Raw genomic sequence first — 18,988 nt, forward strand, 5'->3', positions numbered from 1 at the left:
TGCTGACATGTTCCTTCTTGGTCCAGAGAAGCTCTGGAAAAAGGTTTAACTTCACCGTGAAGAAGCACAAACCAACACGACCTCTCATCTCCAACCGTTTCTTTCTGCCTGACGAATGAAAAGCTGAGTTGAGAGGCATTCTCAGCCTGAAACCTGATGCCTGTAATCTTTGTGAACAGAAACAGACCTGCATGTTTAACAGCCTTTGACGCAAGTCCGCAATCTAAACAAGACATTTCTGTGTTAGTTTAAAGCTGCAGTAACTCCCCTCTCTGGGTGATACCCCCCATCAGCACGAAACTAAATGTATTTTATCACCAATCCAATGCTGCACAATTTGGAATGGCACAGGTGTTAGTGAGTGTGTGTGTGTGTGTGTGTGTGTGTGTGTGTGTGAGAGAGTGAGAGTGTGTGTTGGCCTGTGCTCCGCTGCTCTGTGTGTGGTCCCTGGTTTTTGCCTCTGACTCATTCAGGCGGCCATGTTGCTGTGGGTTTCATGGAGGCCCAGACACACACACACACACACACAGAGAGAGAGAGGAGGAACCAGAGTTAACCCAGTTTTACTCTCAGAACACCAGGAGAGAAACAAAGCATCTACAGCCATGCAAATACCACAAGTGCACTGTCCAATTAATGCGATAACAACATGCACTGTGGTTGAGATTTAGTGGTGACCAGGCTTATCCAAGCACATTGGAATAAACTTAAAGCAGCAGAAAATCATGTCACTTAGATTGTGTTTTATGTACATTCATATTTTACGTTAAGCACTTAAGCCCAGGTCATTATGAATGTCCCAGAGGAAACTGACTCAATGTAGCTTTGAGTTATAAACTGTGTCCCTCCCTCAGATACTAACATGCGCACTACTGCCATATAAACACGTTGCCTGGTTTTGGAGATATTGGCCATAGAGACGTCTGCCTTCTCTCCAATATAATGGGACAATATTGCACTCGGCTTGTGGTGCTCAAAGCACTAAAATAATACATTTGAAAAACTCAACAGCAATATCGCTATCCTCCAGAAATTAGGGCACAGTTACTCAAACTGCTCATTATTTTTGCATAACCGGACAAATATATCTTTTTGATTTTGGGGTGAACTGTCCTTTTAAAAAAAAAAAAAGACATTTATAAATGTTAAAAAAAACATCTTCTGTTTGCGAGCTAAAATGTAGTTTCACTAAAAAGTGAAGTCGGCATCATCAGTGCACATGTTTAATATCTGTATGTTGTGTGGCTATATCACAGTGATCTTTCAAAATATTGTATTTGTAATCTGTAATTTGAATATTTCAATCAATTTATACAGTCTCAAGTATTGTATTGTATATAGTGTGTATTGCTGTGTAATGTCATCTCTTTCACTTAGTCTTTAATTTGTATTTATTTCATTCTTAATTCTTCTTCATCTGTGTGCTTACGTCTAAGCCTTCCTCTTGAGCAGCTGAAGCATGTGAATCTTTAACCTTATTCAAAGATGATGAAAAGCACTTAATAGACTATGAAGAGCTGTTCATCCTCTTAAGAAAATGTACAGCATCAGAAGCACAATTTCGAGTGTTCAATAATTACATTTTAAACATCCTGTTATTATTGACTGCTGTATTATGAGCCCTGCATATTGATTTGGTAGATCAGTAGTTCTCTGACAGTTTGAGGACCACCTGAGGATCATAACAGTGAGAGACATTCAGCTTCACTCCCTTGAAGTTGTGTATAAGATCCTATGATTCAGCACAAACTACAAAAAAAAATCCGTCTCATATGAGAGTAAACCTGTCAGATGCGGGGGGGGGGGTCTGTGATGTTTTGGGGGTCTTTGAGACGTTGTTGAGAAGGCCTGCCATAAGGCACATTCTTCCACTTGCAGAGGGGGATGGGAGGGGAGGTTTTGTTGCTCGGGCTCTCCCCCACCATGTGCATACCAGAGACACACAAAAAAAAAAAAAAAAAAACATCCACACACTGAGCTGCAACTCAGGACCACAACACCGCTTCAGACACTTCTCATCAGACACATGAGAAAAGCCACTTTTACGCGCACCCGGAGAGAGATGTAGGATAATGTATCACCTTGTTTTTCTGCCAGCATAAAAAGGGGGGGCCGAGGAGAAGGGGGTGGTGCGTCTGAACTGGAGATCCTATTACAGACATCCAGACTTTTTCATGGCAAGTTTTTTTTTTTTTTTTGGAGGTGGGGGGAGGGCGAATCTGCAACTTTCTGTCTTTTCTCGTACCCATCCTAAATGCTTCTAATGAAAACTTTACGTTGTTTTGAACAAACGATGCGTTTTTTCTGGAAGTGAGGACGGAGGGTTTTTTTTTGTTGTTGTGTGGAGCTGTTCGGATTTTGGATAATGAAGGAATCCAAGGGGACGCAGCGAGGATCGGACGAGAAGCGCAGAATAAAAAAAGTTTGGGAGGACTGCGAGAAAACTTTGAAGCGCCCCCGCAGATTCCCCTCACCATGCCGAATTTGGTAACTTATTCGAAATATAACCAGGAAAGCTTCACCTTTCGGTTTCTCGAGAAACGGCACAAGTGAAGCACTAGAATTCAAAGTGATTTTTTTTTTTTTTTTTTGCCCAGTTGAACCTCTACTCCCAAGATGTCTTCCCAGGGTCGGAGCCCCATTGTTGGATTTTACGGGATGCTTTGCGTCTGGGCTGCCTGGCTCTCGGGCTCCGGGGCGGCGTTGTCTCCAAACGGGACCGTGTTTGAGGATAGCTGCAAGAAAACCTCGACTTGCGAGGCTCTGAAATACAACACATGTCTGGGATCGCCTCTACCGTACACGCATACATCCCTGGTCCTGGCAGAGGACTCCAGCACCCAGGATGAGGCTTTTGAGAAGTTGACCATGTGGTCCGGTGAGAATTAATTTGGCCCAGTATATCTGGCTAAATGTGATCCGTCTCGTTTTATAATTAAGATCGTAGAAGAAGAGTGGTACTCATCCTGTAATCCAATAAAAAAAAAAACTGTTGTAACTGAAGCTTTTCATGATTGCAATTTGTAGCAGCCTAATAAATAACTATATACGGATCAGTTTCACTACACATTTATATTCAGTGTTGTTTGCATTGTTTATATGTGATAATAATGTGAATTGGTTTGACAATGGGCTGGGATGGAGGCTGGAAGTGGTAAGAGAGCCTCAACAGGAAATGAAGGGTTAAAAGCCCTTAAAGGCAACAAAATGAATCACTCATAGGTGTTAGGGAGCCAACAATAGGATACTCTCACTAATAAAAGGCTTTTAGATATTCTGCTTCACATTCATCAGCACTTACTAATGATCCGTCAGACCCAGGTCACAGCTTCAGACGTGTCAAGGGCTCCCCACATCTGATGAGGAGCCTTATGGCCTGATGGTGGACAGAGAGAGAGATTAGTCATTCATATGCTATCTCTTAACTGTGCACATGTTGAAGTAGATACATGTTTGTCATGCACACTTTTCCTCTGAGTGTTAAATTGTAGCCAGTTGGAAACATTGTTACTCTACACACAGATACAAGATGTCAACAGGAATCCTCAGAGAGGCATTTTATTCACATTTCATATTCCAAACATGTCATCACACTTTCACTGAGACTGATTCATTGTTGCGTTCTGTCTTTGTGACAATTGTGACTGTTCAAAATAAGGCAGCAGCCACTGATTTATTTTCCTTATCTAATAATTTGCAGATTATTTTCTCGATGAATCAATTTGTCGACAAAATGAGAGCCAAATGTGAAGTCTTCAAATTGCTAATTTTGTCTGACTAACAATATTAGATTGACTAACATGTGTGACAAAGGACAGTTCCATCCTCAGACATCTTTGGGGGGCATTTTTGCTGATTAGGTGATTGATTAATCGACTAATCTACCTTTAAAAAAAAAAATGTATGTTACACAATTATCAGTTAGATGATGGGACTGAATATGATTACAGTCGGTCAGTATTTGCTCGTCCCTGTCATAACTTCTACTTATGTGTACGTGCACATCTCCAGCATCTCCAGCATCAGTCTGATATATCAAGCCTGCGTCCTGTCGAACATCTCTCCTGTCTAACTTGAATGTTTCAGGATGTTTCTAAGATGTTTCCTTTCCTGTCCTAGGTCTGCGGAACGCTCCTCGCTGTTGGTCCGTCATCCAGCCTCTGCTCTGTGCCATCTACATGCCCAAATGTGAGAACGGCCGGGTCGAGCTGCCCAGTCAGAGCCTGTGTTTGGCTACACGGCGACCATGTAGCATCGTAGACCAGGAGAGAGGCTGGCCCGGCTTCCTCAAGTGTGACAAATTCCCCATGGGCTGTTCGGTACGCTTTCGTTGTCGTGTGATGTTGTGTGTGTGTGTGTGTGTGAGACTATTGATCCCCAAAAAGGGGAACGCGTCTTTTCACCGCGGGTCAAAAGGTGGAATTAGAAGCTCACCTTTGTGTCCTCTGTGTGCAGAATGAGGTGCAGAAGCTGAAGTTCAACATGTCGGGCCAGTGTGAAGCTCCCCTGGTGAAGACAGACATTCAGTCCAGCTGGTACAAGGACGTGGAGGGCTGTGGCATCCAGTGTGACAACCCGCTGTTCACCGAGGAGGAGCACAATGACATGCACGCCTACATCGCGTACTTCGGCACCATCACCCTCCTCTGCACCTTCTTCACCCTGGTGAGACACAACTGCCTCATTCTGTGTGTTGCCTTTTCAGGACGTTCCTTAGATATTCCTCTACTAGCTCTCTTCCGACTTTCAAAATGTCCTCTTGTTTCAGGCGACGTTTCTTGCCGACTGGAAGAACTCCAACCGCTACCCAGCCGTCATTCTCTTCTACATCAACGCCTGTTTTTTCGTGGGCAGTATCGGCTGGCTGGCCCAGTTCCTGGATGGAGCGCGCGACGAGATTGTGTGCAAGAGCGACAACACCATGCGACTCGGGGAGCCGTCGTACGTGAACGTCTTCAACCGCTAAATTATGAGATCAAAGATCCTAAGTACTAAAAATCAAATTCATTATTTGGCGGTTCTCTACAGGTCTTCAGAGACGCTGTCATGCGTCACCATCTTCATCATCGTGTACTACTCCCTGATGTCCGGCGTGATTTGGTTCGTCATGCTGACCTACGCCTGGCACACGTCCTTCAAAGCCCTGGGCACCACGCAGCAGCCGCTGTCTGGCAGAACCTCCTACTTCCACATGGTGACCTGGTCCATCCCCTTCGTCCTCACCGTGGCCATCCTGGCTATCGCCGAGGTGAGTAGGGAGCCGTTCTCTCGAGACAGGAAAATGGTTTAAAGTCATTATTTTTCTCATCCGTTGTGGCTCCGTTACTCACAGGTGGACGGAGACTCCGTGAGCGGGATCTGTTTCGTCGGCTATAAGAACTACAGATACCGTGCCGGGTTTGTGCTGGCCCCCATTGGAGTGGTGCTTGTTGTCGGCGGCTACTTCCTCATTCGAGGTGAGTCTTGTTTTACGTAAAATAGCTTAGTGACCATCCTTGGTAAGGCAGATTTAACTCTTCTTTCCAAATCTTTCAGGCTTTGTTACAATCCAGAAGGCCTCCTCAGATTCGTCCCCACAGCCACCGACACTGACTGATTCCGTTTATTTCTCCTTTTAGGCGTCATGACTTTGTTTTCCATTAAGAGTAACCACCCAGGACTACTGAGTGAGAAAGCTGCCAGCAAAATCAAAGAGACGATGCTCAGACTTGGTACGTTCCCTCATCCGGTGCCATTTCACACCACAGTGGCAACCTGAGAAATAGTATGAGGGTAAACATCATGCTGGTAATAATCACCTTTGACACCTGGGTGTTAAAAAAATTAAATGTTTTAATTAAGAGTCTGTTGCAGCATGTTATTGGGCACACTAAACTTGAAATCCTTTTAAACCCTAAAAATCGTGAATATTTTTGATCATCAACAGAAATAACATCCGCAGGTCTTTTGAAATGAAAACAAATTTGCGATAATATTCTAAGGTACATGTCCTCACTCTAAGAATGTTTGGTATCTCACATTTGATTTGTTGTTCTGTTTCAGGTATTTTTGGATTCCTCGCCTTTGGCTTTGTTTTCATCACCTTCGGCTGCCACTTCTATGACTTCTTCAACCAGGCTGAGTGGGAGAGGAGCTTCAGAGAATATGTGCTGTACGTTTTTATTGTCGTTCTTCTTTAGGTCTGCTGCACGCTTGTTGCCGCACACCTGCAGACTCTGCACACAGAAATCCACAAACTGATGCTGTTGAGTCTCAAAACCGCTGCGTAACCGCTCAGCCGGCAGCGGTGAATGCAGCCCTATTTCCTCACGGTGTTGACACTGGCTGGGTTGGAATTAATTTGGCCTCAAAAATGTAAACTGCTCCCTCCTGCCCCGACATGTGAAAGACGTTCTTATTTACCAGATCCGGCATTTGAATGTACCTCAGTCATACGCATAGAGGTTGTGCGAGGCGCATGCAGCATGGCCGAGGCGTTGACTTTTCCCCTCTGCCGTGTTTTCAACAGGTGTGAAGCCAACGTGACGATCGCCTCTCAGACCAACAAGCCAATCCCAGAATGCACCATTAAGAACCGGCCCAGCCTGATGGTGGAGAAAATCAACCTGTTCTCCATGTTTGGGACGGGTATTGCTATGAGTACCTGGGTCTGGACCAAGGCCACCATCCTCATCTGGAAACGCACCTGGTGCAAGTAAGCAAACATCAAGCGGAGTGTAGCATTAACAATAAAGACTAAAGGCTATAGTTGTAAAAATGTGTTTCTGCCTTTACCAATCTCTCCCATCAGTCTCTTCTCATTACTATCATGGCTACATGCCTGGCCACGTCCATATATGGTTTTAAATATATGACAACAGAGTGGGAAAAGTCTAACCTCGATGCATCCAAACATGTAGCAGACTTTCCCTGATTTCCCTGATTATTTTAAAGTATGGAGGCATGAATTCTAGCGGTGTGTCCCCAGTGTGTGCGTTTAGGTGTGCAGTGTTAATCCGTGGTTTTGTAACAGCGCTCACAAGGGCTCACTGTGACTTGGATTTTACTCACAGGAATTAGTTTCCTTCTGGCTTTGAAGAAGAAGAAAACAGTAATTCAGCTTCTTGGAATCAGTGTGGGTTTAAGACCGTCTCATCCGGAGTGACGCAAAAGAACGGCATCTTGCCCGGTATCAACGTGTGATCCTCGATCGGGTCTTTCTAATAATCAGATGGCGTCTCTCTTTCTGAACCTGCCTTCTGTCCTTTTGTGTCAGGATTATTGGCCGTAGCGACAATGAACCCAAGAGGATCAAGAAGAGCAAGATGATCGCCAAGGCGTTCGCGTTGAGGAAGGAGCTTCACAAGGACCCAGAGAAGGAGCTGTCCTTCAGCATGCACACCGTGTCCCATGAAGGACCAGTGGGTGAGTATTTCAGTCTAAACTGATCATTTAGGATAAGTTCACTACATTTTAACACAGAGAACAGAAAAACACTTTTGATTTATTAGGATTTGCTACATTGTCCTCTACTTGGGATGAAGATTTGAAACAGTTGAAACCATGTCTGGTGATGTTTGCATACTTCCACCTTGTGGTAGATAACTGACACTGCAGGCCGTCTCATGTGGATTATTTATAGTGGAGATCATACCTCATGTTAGTATCGTTATTGTATGCATATTATTCAATAATTCACCCTTTTAGTACATGGCTGCTTCCCCCAAAATACAAAAAGATAGTTTCTCACTTACCCCTTCGAGGTATGTAGCCATGCAGATATATTCGGGTATGGCACCATATGTGCTCATGTAAACAACCACTATTTGTTATTTTTATTTCGAATTTGGCCCGAGAAGATTTTCCGTTGACTTTTGTGTGGCTTCGAGGCTACACAGTCAGGGAAAACTGTTATGTCTGTCGCTAAGAACTGACTGACACGTCTCTGCTCGTGTAAGCTGTGAGGCTGCTGTGGCCGCCACGCTTGTTTAGCTTGGAGCGGTTCAGAACTACAGAGGCACCGTGGGGGGAGCCATTAAGTGTATGTCGGGTTTAAAGCTGTCCTCGGTTGTCCCGTTTGTAAATGGAGAGGTGTGGTTTGTCTTCTCTCCTTCATAGCTGGAATCAATTTTGAGCTCAATGAGCCGTCCAATGACATGTCATCAGCTTGGGCGCAGCATGTGACCAAGATGGTGGCCAGGCGAGGTGCCATCCTGCCTCAGGACATCTCTGTTACTCCTACTGGTACACCAGGTGAGAGCTGGACACCATTACACCTCCTGCTTTACATATGTGGAGCATTTCAAATCACATTTTTCTGCCATCTTTTGCCCCTTTTCTTTATCCGAGAACTGTTGAACACCGACTTTCTTTCTGTTATTTCTTCTCAGTACCACCTCCAGATGAGAGGAACAGGCTGTGGATGGTGGAGGCTGAGATCTCACCAGAGATGATAAAGAGGAAAAAGAAGAAGAAGAAGAGGAAGAAGGAAGTGCGCCCAGCGGAGGAAGCGGTGGACAACCAGGCTTATCGCCAGCGCGAGTTTGGTCACAGCTCGGTGCCTCGCTTGCCCAAGTTGCCATGCCACCCCAGTCTGGTCGCTAATCTGCGGGAGCATCAGAGGCAACAGCAGAAGCTGGAGGAGGAAGTCCTGCCAGGGTCCTACCCAGATATCCAACCCTCCCAGTCCTGTGAGCAGAGGTGCCCCTATCCATCTTACCAGAGCAGTCGGTACAGCTACGGCCGCAGCCACCTTCCAACCTTCAACGACCGCCCAGAGGATCTGGGTCTCGGCCCACGATGCCTCCCCTCAGCCTCCACCTGGCAGCCCAGTGGACCTTCCAGCTTCCCGGGGGAGACGGATCTCACCGACGGGCTGTCAGAGAGGTTGGCCCACGTGGCTCGGGTACCGGCAGGACGAAGGTCCGGCTATGGACCCATTCACTCCCGGACCAATTTAATGGAGGCGGAGCTTATGGATGCCGACTCTGACTTCTAAGAGCACAGCTCCGGTGTATTGCTTTGTGGTACACAGACAGTAAGCTACAAAAAGTGCTGGATGCTTTCAAAATTCGTACTAAAGTGCATCTAATTCCACCGGTCCGGTTGGAAGTTTTTATATATTATTTTTTGGTCAAAAACAAAGGGATAAAGTGAAAAAATATGTTGTGAATAAGTTAATGAAAGACTATTTTTTTATACTTTATTTGTGTCCAATCAAATTTCAAAGGCAACTCCATGATGACAAGACAAAAGGCAGCTAAACTTTATATGGCTTGAAACAGAACCTCCTATGTATTCATCAGCAGGTGTCAGCCCAGCCAGACAACTCTAAACGTGGCCGATGATGAAGTTCAGTTTGACACTGTCAACTTGTTTTTTGGAATTACCATTAAGGACATTTTGAAGATGAACGCAGTGGATCAAACTTTTAAAAGTCAATTATATTGTTATTCTTTGAATGACAGCTTGTGTCGTCATTATTTTTACTGCCCCGGGGCTGTTAAACCGGACTCGTACAGAAGACCATACAGGTTTAAAAATGCTACGGGCTACTTGCAAATACTTTTGAACCCAGTGTTTCTACGACTCCCATTTCTCTCTTCTCCACCACTATTTAGCCATTAATCTCTATGTTTATGTACAGTTAACGTGAGGTGCAATTTGCATTATGCTCGGTTGCCTGGTGCAATAAACCTACAATTAGCTTATTTTTTGCCTGGAGAAAAAACAAATACTGAAATGAATGCTGTGGCCTGTAAACAACTTTTCTTTTTTTTTTACAGCAGTATTTCTACTTTTGTTAATCTGTTGTACATATTCAATATAAACTGGGCTTCATATGTGCTTTTTCTTTTCTTCAGTCCAGTTCAAAATCTTGTGTTTGACGTATTTTTAGACACCAGTGGGCTCAGAGGTCACTTTTTAAGTAAATGCTTCTATTTTACAGTCTCTTTCTAAATGTGTGTTATGTATATAGGATGTTCATAGATTTCTCTACAAGGGTATTATTTGTACAGATTTATATATCAAATCACTTCATTACTCTGCTGATATGATAAATAAAAAGGGAAGAGTCAACTATGCTATAAAAAGTTGTCACTGTACTTGTGCTGTAACCAAAACTTCACCTAGTATTGTCATTTCACACTCAATATGGATAAATGATGCTGAAGTCATTCTTAGCCAACGGTAAGTAGTTTAATGTAAGTGTCTAGATATTCATGTGAGATGTGTATGATAGAGAATTATTTATGTTATAAGTAGTTACCACACTGCTATGAATTCTACAATATATAGGGAGTTGGGTAACAAAATAAAGAATAGCTGATATCCACCCAAAACGTTTATGTTCAACGATTATTAAGAGGCTAAATGAAGATTATGGTTTTACTTTGTATGCCCTGAAAAGTAATAACTTCTGTTTTTGTGAGCTGTCAAAAAGATTTAGGCCGACCCGCAGGCTTTCTGTGTTTAGTCTCCCAACTGTGTAAAAATAAGCTTACTGTCACTTTGTGCAGCTGTACTTTTTTGTTTTTATATGTAAATAAAAGGAACCCTACACTTCTCTCTGGATGTTTTGCTTTATGTCACACAATGCAGTAGCCACAGTTTGTGCCTCTCATTTATTGCTATTATTACACCTGAGTCACAGAGCTGAGCATCTGATTGTATGAAAAATAATTACCCGCTGATTTTCCTAAAATGTAGAAGCTCATTTACCAATGCATGATTTTCAGATGCTCAAAACTCTTCTTTCATCTTAATCAAACATGTTTCTGTCAGCTGAACGACTAAACATTTTTTGCCCTGTTTTTTTTTTTTTAACACAAACAAAGATTACATGACCCAATTTGCATAACATGAACCAAAAAGTTCACATTTTATTGGTACATATGTTACTTTCTAAAACTTTACATTTCCCTCCAAAATAACGTGTTTTTATATGTTGCTTCTGTTTTTTACAAAAACAATAACAGCATGCCAGGCAGTAAGCACGTGCATCTGCTGCTGTCTGCAATGCCACACTTCTTTATTGATTATAGCACTGGTGGCGTTAAAGTTGCTCATTTTCAAATCCTACACACAGCAGCTCGAAAGATAAAAAAAAAGTTAACATCTAAATGTATCCACAGAGAGGAAGATAGAAAGAAAACACATGGAGGAAGAGAGGAGGCCTTTAAGAATGGACACAGGGCTTAAATCAGATTTAATATGTTGCAGTATCTCCAGCTACTCCATCCCTCACCCCGCCCCTCTCCGTGTTTGCTGGTGTCGGTCCGCCGCCGTGAGGAACCTGCAGTGACCGCACGGCAGACTTCATAAAGAAGGGGGGGAACCCTCGACGCACCGATGATACAGGAGCGACACTCAGCCAGACAAAATGTCCCACAAGAAGTCTTCATTGATGCCAGCTGCTGTGGAGAACCTGCGGAGAAGATCCGCGGCGGATGCAGGTGAGACCCAAACTACTTCAGCTTCTGAAAGCTGCTTTCTCCACCTCCATTTCGACAACCGCCTCCTGCAATTGTCTGTCAGAAGTTCTCTTTGCGTTTTGTGTTTATTTCTTTGCTTACATTTGACTTGTTTTTTTGTTGTCGCGAGCGCGTTCATCAAAGTCACCTGTGCTTCCTGACGTCCCTCCGGTCTGAGCTAAACGTTGAGAGGACTTCCTGGAGGACTTTCTGTTTGACTGTCAAACTCCACAGAAGTCGCTTTATTCCGAGAATAATTGAAGTAATTCTAAACTTCTAAACGTTACTGGGGTTACTTTTGTTGCAGCCTACCTTTTTTATTTTATGTTCATACAGGTTCAGGATTGTGTCCGAAATCAGAGGCATGTGTTCTTTCGCAATGCAGTTTATTCATCTTGTTTACATCATGTTAGTTTGGTGGGTTGACAAAAGGGAAAATAAGCAACCATTGATTGTTGCAAACTTGCATTCCTCAGCTTTGTCATGAAGTTGTCAACTCACTATCAAAGTAGTTTTACAAGTAGATATCAGCTTTCTGTGGAGTTGAAATATTATTTATGAATGTGTGAGTTTGAAGCATCAGTTGCTTCCAAAATCTGTCCATTGCAGCATTAAATCCTAAACATTAACTTCACATCTTTTTTTTAATCACACATTGGGAGTTATTATTATACATAGTATAGTTAACATTATAAGCAGATGGACTATTTACAGTACAAGCATCATGCTTTTATTTTTAATTACGAACCATAGCATAGTCAACTGAGTTCTTGTATGTGTTGCAATGCATTTATAATGTGATCAGTCTTGGCAGACAGCAGTTGACGGACTGGGGGAAGAGGGGGACACTCTGCATGACTCTCAGGAGGTTTTTGTTAGTCACACACATTTCCATGGCTGGAAGGCGTTGGTGCTGCACGTCAGCCACGCTCTACACCTCTAATTCAATGATACCCCTCCGTGAGGTGACTTTGTGTGTAGATTCATCATTTCAATGCACCACCTCCTGTCTTCATTCAAGCATTGTTGCACTGCTGAATTTGCAAAAAGTTATTTCAAGAGATTGCTTGATGTGCTGTGCCTTTTTTTTTTAAATCCGTAACTGTGATGTTTCCTTATCCAGAGAACTCTGTAGGTCCTGAACAGCATCACCGGTTTCCACGGCGACAGTGCCAAACTGATTTGCTCTGCGTTGGCCCCCAGCATCCGGAGCTAGGCGCAGCGGAGACGCCCTCCCCGGATGCTTCTGCCCACCAATTCTGCCACTACACACCGAAATGTTTCCTCACCGTCCACAGAGGTGAGTGTCCCAGTTTTCTTAAAATATATGAAAAACAAGCACAGTTGAATTGGAAACCTCTCTAGCAGATGTCCGAATTTGTTAAAGGACGGTTTAAAACTCTAATTGGCTGATTTACAGCCAGACTAAATGCATTGGCTAAATATCAACAGTAATCTGTGGACATTGACATTGGAGATGTTTAAATATAGACAGGAGAAATGAGTGAGTGCAGGGATCTCTGCTTGTTGGGGGGGGGGGGTTATCATGTGGGATATTTTCCCATCTTGCCGTATGGAAGAATTTTCTCACAGCTGTGATCTGCCACAGGAGGACTCGGTACCTCACAATCTACTCCCTCTCGCTATGGAGAGGAGGTTTGGGATGAGGGCACCACAAAGACTACAATCAGAGCTGAGAATGAGGTGGAGGCGCACAGGGAGGCCAACAACTACAAGGTGGGACACGACTGGGTTAAGGCGACACTTTCACTCCAAACACTTTGCACCTAATCCCTCAGTATGATTTTGCAGGGAGTGTATGCATGGCTGAAGGGGAACATGTGGAGTTGAACTGAGTTATGTGTTGACAATACCAGACTGTTTTAACATTTCTTGTTTTGTGTGACATACTTTTAATCCAAAATCACGCTTTTTTTTTCAGTTTGGCTTCAGAAAGTGGAAGGGCAATGTAACGGAGAAGCCCATTGAAGACCGATCAGACATCATCAAAGAGCTCCACTCTGATCTTAGCATTGTTAAGCCTCAAGAAGGTCTTTTTCTTCATGTTCTATCTTTGCGCATTAATTCTGTTGTACGTACTCCTACAGACAGATACGGAGTTGTTACAGGGAAGGCAGTAACCTGCAATTGTGATCTCTCCTCTCCTCCAGACTCAGTGGCCACCCTTGGGAACATACTTTATGTAGTTTTATTTGGATGGTGGATATCTTTAATCTACCTCCTCATTTGTCCTGTCATGTTTCTGACAATCTTCGGTGCCCCTTATGGTACGTATCCTAAAAAAACCACCTGCATCACTCCTCTGTCCTCTGAAATCTGGAACATCGTGACATTTCTTTTCTTGTTGCTCTTTCCAGGCAAACTTTGTTTAAAGATGGCGTGGTACTTTATTTGGCCATTTGGGAAGTCGATAGAGATGGTAACTTGTTATATAGTATAAGATTATTCCACTATTTAAGTGTCACAAAAGAAGCTGAAACGTGCTATTTACATGTTGCCAACAAGTCATGACCTGTTGTCGTCTCTCTGGCCTTTTTCAGGCTGGTGATGTAGTTAAGAGATCTACTGCAAAGCCTCCAAAGTTTGAGGTCATTCCTGAAGACACTGAAGACAGTAGGGAAAAGGACTCTGCGCCCCTTCTGATGTCTTCCCCAATCCCTGTTGTGATCCCTGTCCCAGAACCACCAGCTAGAAGAACTGCGAGGCACTGGGTGAGAAAGTCAGAATCTTAACCACTTGGTGCATCGAAGCTTTATTCATATTTCTACGTATTATGAATGATTTCAATTGTTCTTTGTCCCTCTCTGCAGTGTCGCATCAGCACTTATGTGTGGCTGTTGCTGGGCTACCCTGTCCTGGCTGTGGTCCACTCCCTGGCCTGTTTGCTCTCCTGGCTGCCGGTCTTCACTATACCTGTAGCCAAGATGAACGCTCGCGCACTGACCATCGTCCTGCTCATGGAACCGGAGGACATTCAGATTCACAGACTGGAAAAGGTACACATTCATGTTGAATGAAGCGTCAGTGGTTAGTGAAGAATAATCCAAGATGGCTGCTGCTCTACTTTGCTTAATCTGAACTCAGGTGCAAAAGTATCAAAAAGTCCAAACTGATGAAAGATATCTCTTTTGGTGAGATATCAAGGCAAGGAATGTGTGCAATATGGTCCTTCCTTTGCAGCGCGGGTCATGCTTGTCAAACCATGAACTGCAAGGTTTTTATAGTCGCCTGATTAGCTACGGCAACATCTAACTGAAGTGCTCCCCATGCATCTGCTTTGACTTATTTTCCTTTTTAAGGGTCAGTTCAATCAAATCACAAAGAACATAGCTCCCCCAAGTGGTATGTAACATGTACTGTGCATAACTTGAAAATGTATATGTATATATATATATATACCTCTTAACACTGTGGACAGTTGTCATTGGGAATTGACTTCAATAGATATATCTCTATATAAAAATTGACATTGATACATTACCCAGAGTAACCAGGATGTTGTTCATGGAAAGACGTGTTGCTGATGCCACTAGAGGAAAGCAGAAAGAGGTTTTTTTTCTCTATGGATTTGTGTGAACTGGCCCTTTAAACCCTCACCTGTTAACGTCTAGTGAATGGATTTGTAACTTAGGCGAGTGTCTTATATTCTCTTTTGCAGACATTTGGGTGTGAGACCAGAGTCCTCTTGTGCTGTTATCATGCTTTCAACGCGTATTACTACAAATACACTGTCCAAGGAATCAACATTTTCGCTCTCAGTATCCTTTTTGGGTTGTCGGTTCTAGCTCGAAGAAAGTAAGAGGCTTGTAAACAAAAATGGTACCATTAGGTTGCTTTTCAATGTACTCAACTTCTTTGTACTAACAACATGTACTATGCCGGTGTTGTGTGTGTGCAGCCATTTGCACAGTTCTGCAGATGTACATGGTAAATACAGTACTGCTGTCTGTCCATTTGTTCTCCTTAAGTCTCTGTTCCCTGCAGACCTGCTCCCTCTGGTATTTAGCACTCTCATTATTGGCTATACTGACCGTGAACACCATTTCTGCAGCGCAGAGACCAAGTTTGCCACAGCCATCACCTCTATTATTCCTCTATCCTACTATATTGGCATGGGTATTGCCAGGTAAGGTTGTTTTTTGTATCTGTGGCCAGTAGATGAATGTGAATGAAAGGAGAAAGTACATACTGGAGGTGTAATTTTAATCATAAATGATGATGCACTGTACATAAAATGGTTGCTTTATTGATAACTGCATATTCCCGCAGCATTTCTGCGCAGAGTAACTTCGCAGTGGGAGCAGTGGTGAATGCGACGTTTGGTTCCATCTCGGAGATGACCTTTTACATCACAGCACTGCTGCAGGGACACAATGCAGCCACCAAATGTTATGAGGAGATCGTTAAAGCAGCGCTCACTGGGACCTTGCTCGGGTGTATACTGTTTGTACCTGTGAGTGCCCGAGAAGGATAAAATGAACACATGCACATATCCGTTAACATGCAGCATTATGATCCTCTGATATGATTCTAAACCTCTTGCTGACTGTTTTGTGTTTGTCCACTGCACAGGGTATCTGTATGATCATTGGGGGCATTAAGCACAGGGAGCAACGATTCAACAGTCGGTCAGCCGGAGTCAGCTCAGCTTTGCTCTTCATATCCGTTGGAGGTATGGATGGCAGCTGCACATGTAACTCGCTTTCATACAGTTTGTCCTCCACTAACGGATTCATAAAACCTGACCCTCATGTTGTAATATCGTCCCCAGGTGTGTTTGCTCCCACCCTCTTCTCAAAGGCCTTCGGTAATCTGGTGTGTGAAAGCTGCACCAACATCCCAGGCAATGGCAGCGTGCCCTTCGTCTGCAAAGATTGTCACTACGACACGGTGAGTTTGAAAACACTGAGGGGAGCAGCAGTGTGATTTGTGTTTGCACTGCTTACGTGACAGCAACTTCTCCACGCTCCTATCGTGAAGATCTTAAATATTTGTGCTTCTCCACAGTTTGATTATATAAAAGGTTTTCAAAAGGATATCATTTTTAATGTTCACCTTTTTTGTTTTTTGTTTTTAATAGAGTCAAGCTGTCCCGCAATTGATCCTGTCCCATATTGAGTAAGTCCAGGTGCTACATGCATATTTATTTTTACTTTGCAGCATAATTACGTTTTCAGGTTGTACGTCCATCCCATTCTCGTGAACACGATATCTCAGGAACGCCTGGATCAAATTTGGGACAAACGTCCACCAGGACTCAAGGATGAACTGATTCGAATTTGGTGGTCAAAGGTCACTTTGACCTCACAAAACACGTTTTTGGTCATAACTGAAGACTCCATATGCCAATTATGACTATTTCACACAAATGTTTTCCAGGCCCCTGGTGTACACAATTTCTGTGCTGCTGCCCGCTGCGTACCTGATCGGCCTCATCTTCACACTGAAAACCCACTCCCACATCTATGATATCCATATCGATAGCGATGGTCAAGGGGGCCATGCGCACGGTGTTCAGTACGCCCATGAGGGTACCGGCATCTACCACCCCACGGGTGAGGTCACCACTGGCCACCACCTTGTAGCCAACAGGTGTATTAATGCCAGCATTGTTTCCACCAGCCACGTTGCAACAGGTGTGTCTGTGGTGTGCACGTAGTGTTTTGGGTGAAGGAGCATGACATAGCGAAGCACTGATGCCTGTTGCCTGCTGTATTTGTGCATGTAAGGAAAGCCTTTCTCTTGCAGTGAGGTAAAGTTGTGCCTGTGCATGACAAAACTCTTAAGCATGTGAGGGTGAAGAACCTAGACACGGGAGAAAGTTCAGACTTTGAACTCGATTGGATGGATGTGAAAGGGGAGGAAAAACCTTCTGCTACAGTGAAGTAATTCAGAAATGTTAAAATTCGTTAAGCTTATCATGTGTATTCAACCAGCAGGTCATCATGTAGTCCACTGGTCCCGGTGCAGGGCTCTTGGAGTGCTGATTGCTGCCACAATATTGATGGCCTGCTGCGCTGACCTCAGCACTCAGAACATAGAGCCCATCCTGACCAATTCCTACGTCTCCCAGGTATTCAAATGCTGTATTCTTTAAAGAGGAAGGCAAAATGTTGCTTAGATTCAGAGTTTAATTGGTTCTTGGTCATAGAAGAAAATGCAAACTTCCAATCAAGTTGAAGTTCAAAAGCTAGAATACCTTTTTGATAAGCCAAATCCAAGAAATGTAGTTTTTATGGAGCCTCGATGTTAACGGATGTGTTTAGACTTAAGGACAAAGAATTGTGTACCTCAGTGTGTGTCTTTGTGCTGCCCCACCTTTTGCAGTACTTCATTGGTGTCACCGTGTTGGCCATGGTGCCAGAGCTTCCTGAGATTGTCAATGGGATCCAATTTGCACTGCAGAACAACATCAGCCTGAGGTACTATGTGCTGTTGAAGTATCATTTTTATTTATCGCCTGAATTCTTCCCCTTTTTTATAAAGACCACACTTGAGCAATGATGGATCTGGCAATATTAAATATATAATGTATGCATACTAATGCATAAATAATGAAAATGTAATAGTTGGATGTCTAATTTGTTATTTTACTGATTTATGAATATAGATTTTCACATTGTTTCAACATTTTTTTCCAAAAGTTGATACCAATGTCGATTGAGCCATTGTTCAAATTTAAAAGAGTGTTATACATTTTTCAACTTGAAATCTTTTTTTTGGCTACAGCCTTGAAGTGGGCAGTTGCATTGCTATACAGGTCTGCATGATTCAGATCCCACTGCTCATACTCTTCAATGCCTTCTATGTAAGTTCAATTCAAAAGTGTAATATTAGATTTCCTAACAAAATGCAGTTGTTTCAATCCTGACTTTTTCCTCCCCAGGATGTTGGCTTCGTGCTTGTGTTCAGTGATATTCATCTCTGGGCCAGCATCTTCAGTGTCATCCTGGTCAATTACATCTTCATGGATGGAAAATGTGACTACTTTCAGGGTAAGTCAGGATGCAGATTTCTCCACATTAGATATGGACATCATACATTTAAAGAGACCAAGAGAGAATATTAGATGTGTTGGCAAGGTAGTCATATCTAACATCTAAACCATGCAGTAATGAGTGAGCAGGTAAGAGGAAGCGTCCCTGCAGTCTGTTTTTTTTATTAAAGTTTATTCTTGAATTAATATGTAGATTATAATCAACTGTTTTGTTTGCAGGCACTGCTCTAGTGGTGGTCTACCTCATCCTTCTGTCCCTTTACTTCTTTGCGCCTCCTCCGCCCTCTTGTTGACCTGCTTGCCAAGAACAATCCTAAGGCTCCAAACATGTTACGCCACTACAGAAATACACTTACGTCATCTTCAAGTGCTGTGGATTCAGTGGCACAAAACATGGAAAGGGATTTGGATTGAGTTTTGAAAGTTGACAGCAGAGTTGTAAGCGTAGAGCTGTCTGCTTCTTGTCAATATGTGATGCTGAGTGGTGTTTCGCTTGAACACATTCATTCCCACTTCT

General features: G+C 43.3%; 2 protein-coding genes across 2 annotated transcripts; both read left to right on the forward strand.

The window, feature by feature from the left end:
* Positions 1 to 2,616: 2,616 nt before the first annotated feature.
* smo (smoothened, frizzled class receptor) lies at positions 2,617 to 10,535 on the forward strand (the record flags this gene model as incomplete). Its single annotated transcript, XM_079183414.1, has 12 exons — positions 2,617 to 2,878; positions 4,120 to 4,319; positions 4,456 to 4,665; positions 4,769 to 4,941; positions 5,029 to 5,248; positions 5,333 to 5,456; positions 5,619 to 5,711; positions 6,043 to 6,151; positions 6,509 to 6,694; positions 7,256 to 7,404; positions 8,098 to 8,232; positions 8,370 to 10,535. The coding sequence occupies 12 exons, from the start codon at positions 2,617 to 2,619 to the stop codon at positions 8,975 to 8,977; spliced, it is 2,469 nt and encodes an 822-aa protein (XP_079039540.1). The 3' UTR covers positions 8,978 to 10,535.
* An 827-nt stretch (positions 10,536 to 11,362) lies between these two features.
* Positions 11,363 to 18,764, forward strand: cax1 (cation/H+ exchanger protein 1; the record flags this gene model as incomplete). The annotated part of the gene is made up of 20 exons (XM_079183700.1): positions 11,363 to 11,435; positions 12,577 to 12,753; positions 13,063 to 13,190; positions 13,396 to 13,504; positions 13,625 to 13,741; positions 13,832 to 13,893; positions 14,015 to 14,185; positions 14,285 to 14,470; positions 15,133 to 15,232; positions 15,459 to 15,600; positions 15,744 to 15,927; positions 16,047 to 16,146; positions 16,246 to 16,364; positions 16,555 to 16,592; positions 16,854 to 17,110; positions 17,414 to 17,547; positions 17,802 to 17,896; positions 18,204 to 18,282; positions 18,361 to 18,469; positions 18,691 to 18,764. 20 exons carry the CDS (start codon positions 11,363 to 11,365, stop codon positions 18,762 to 18,764), a joined length of 2,454 nt encoding a protein of 817 aa, XP_079039826.1.
* Positions 18,765 to 18,988: the final 224 nt, after the last annotated feature.

This window comes from Pholis gunnellus (assembly GCF_910591455.1).
Source record: "Pholis gunnellus genome assembly, chromosome: 22".
Classification (NCBI taxonomy): domain Eukaryota; kingdom Metazoa; phylum Chordata; class Actinopteri; order Perciformes; family Pholidae; genus Pholis; species Pholis gunnellus.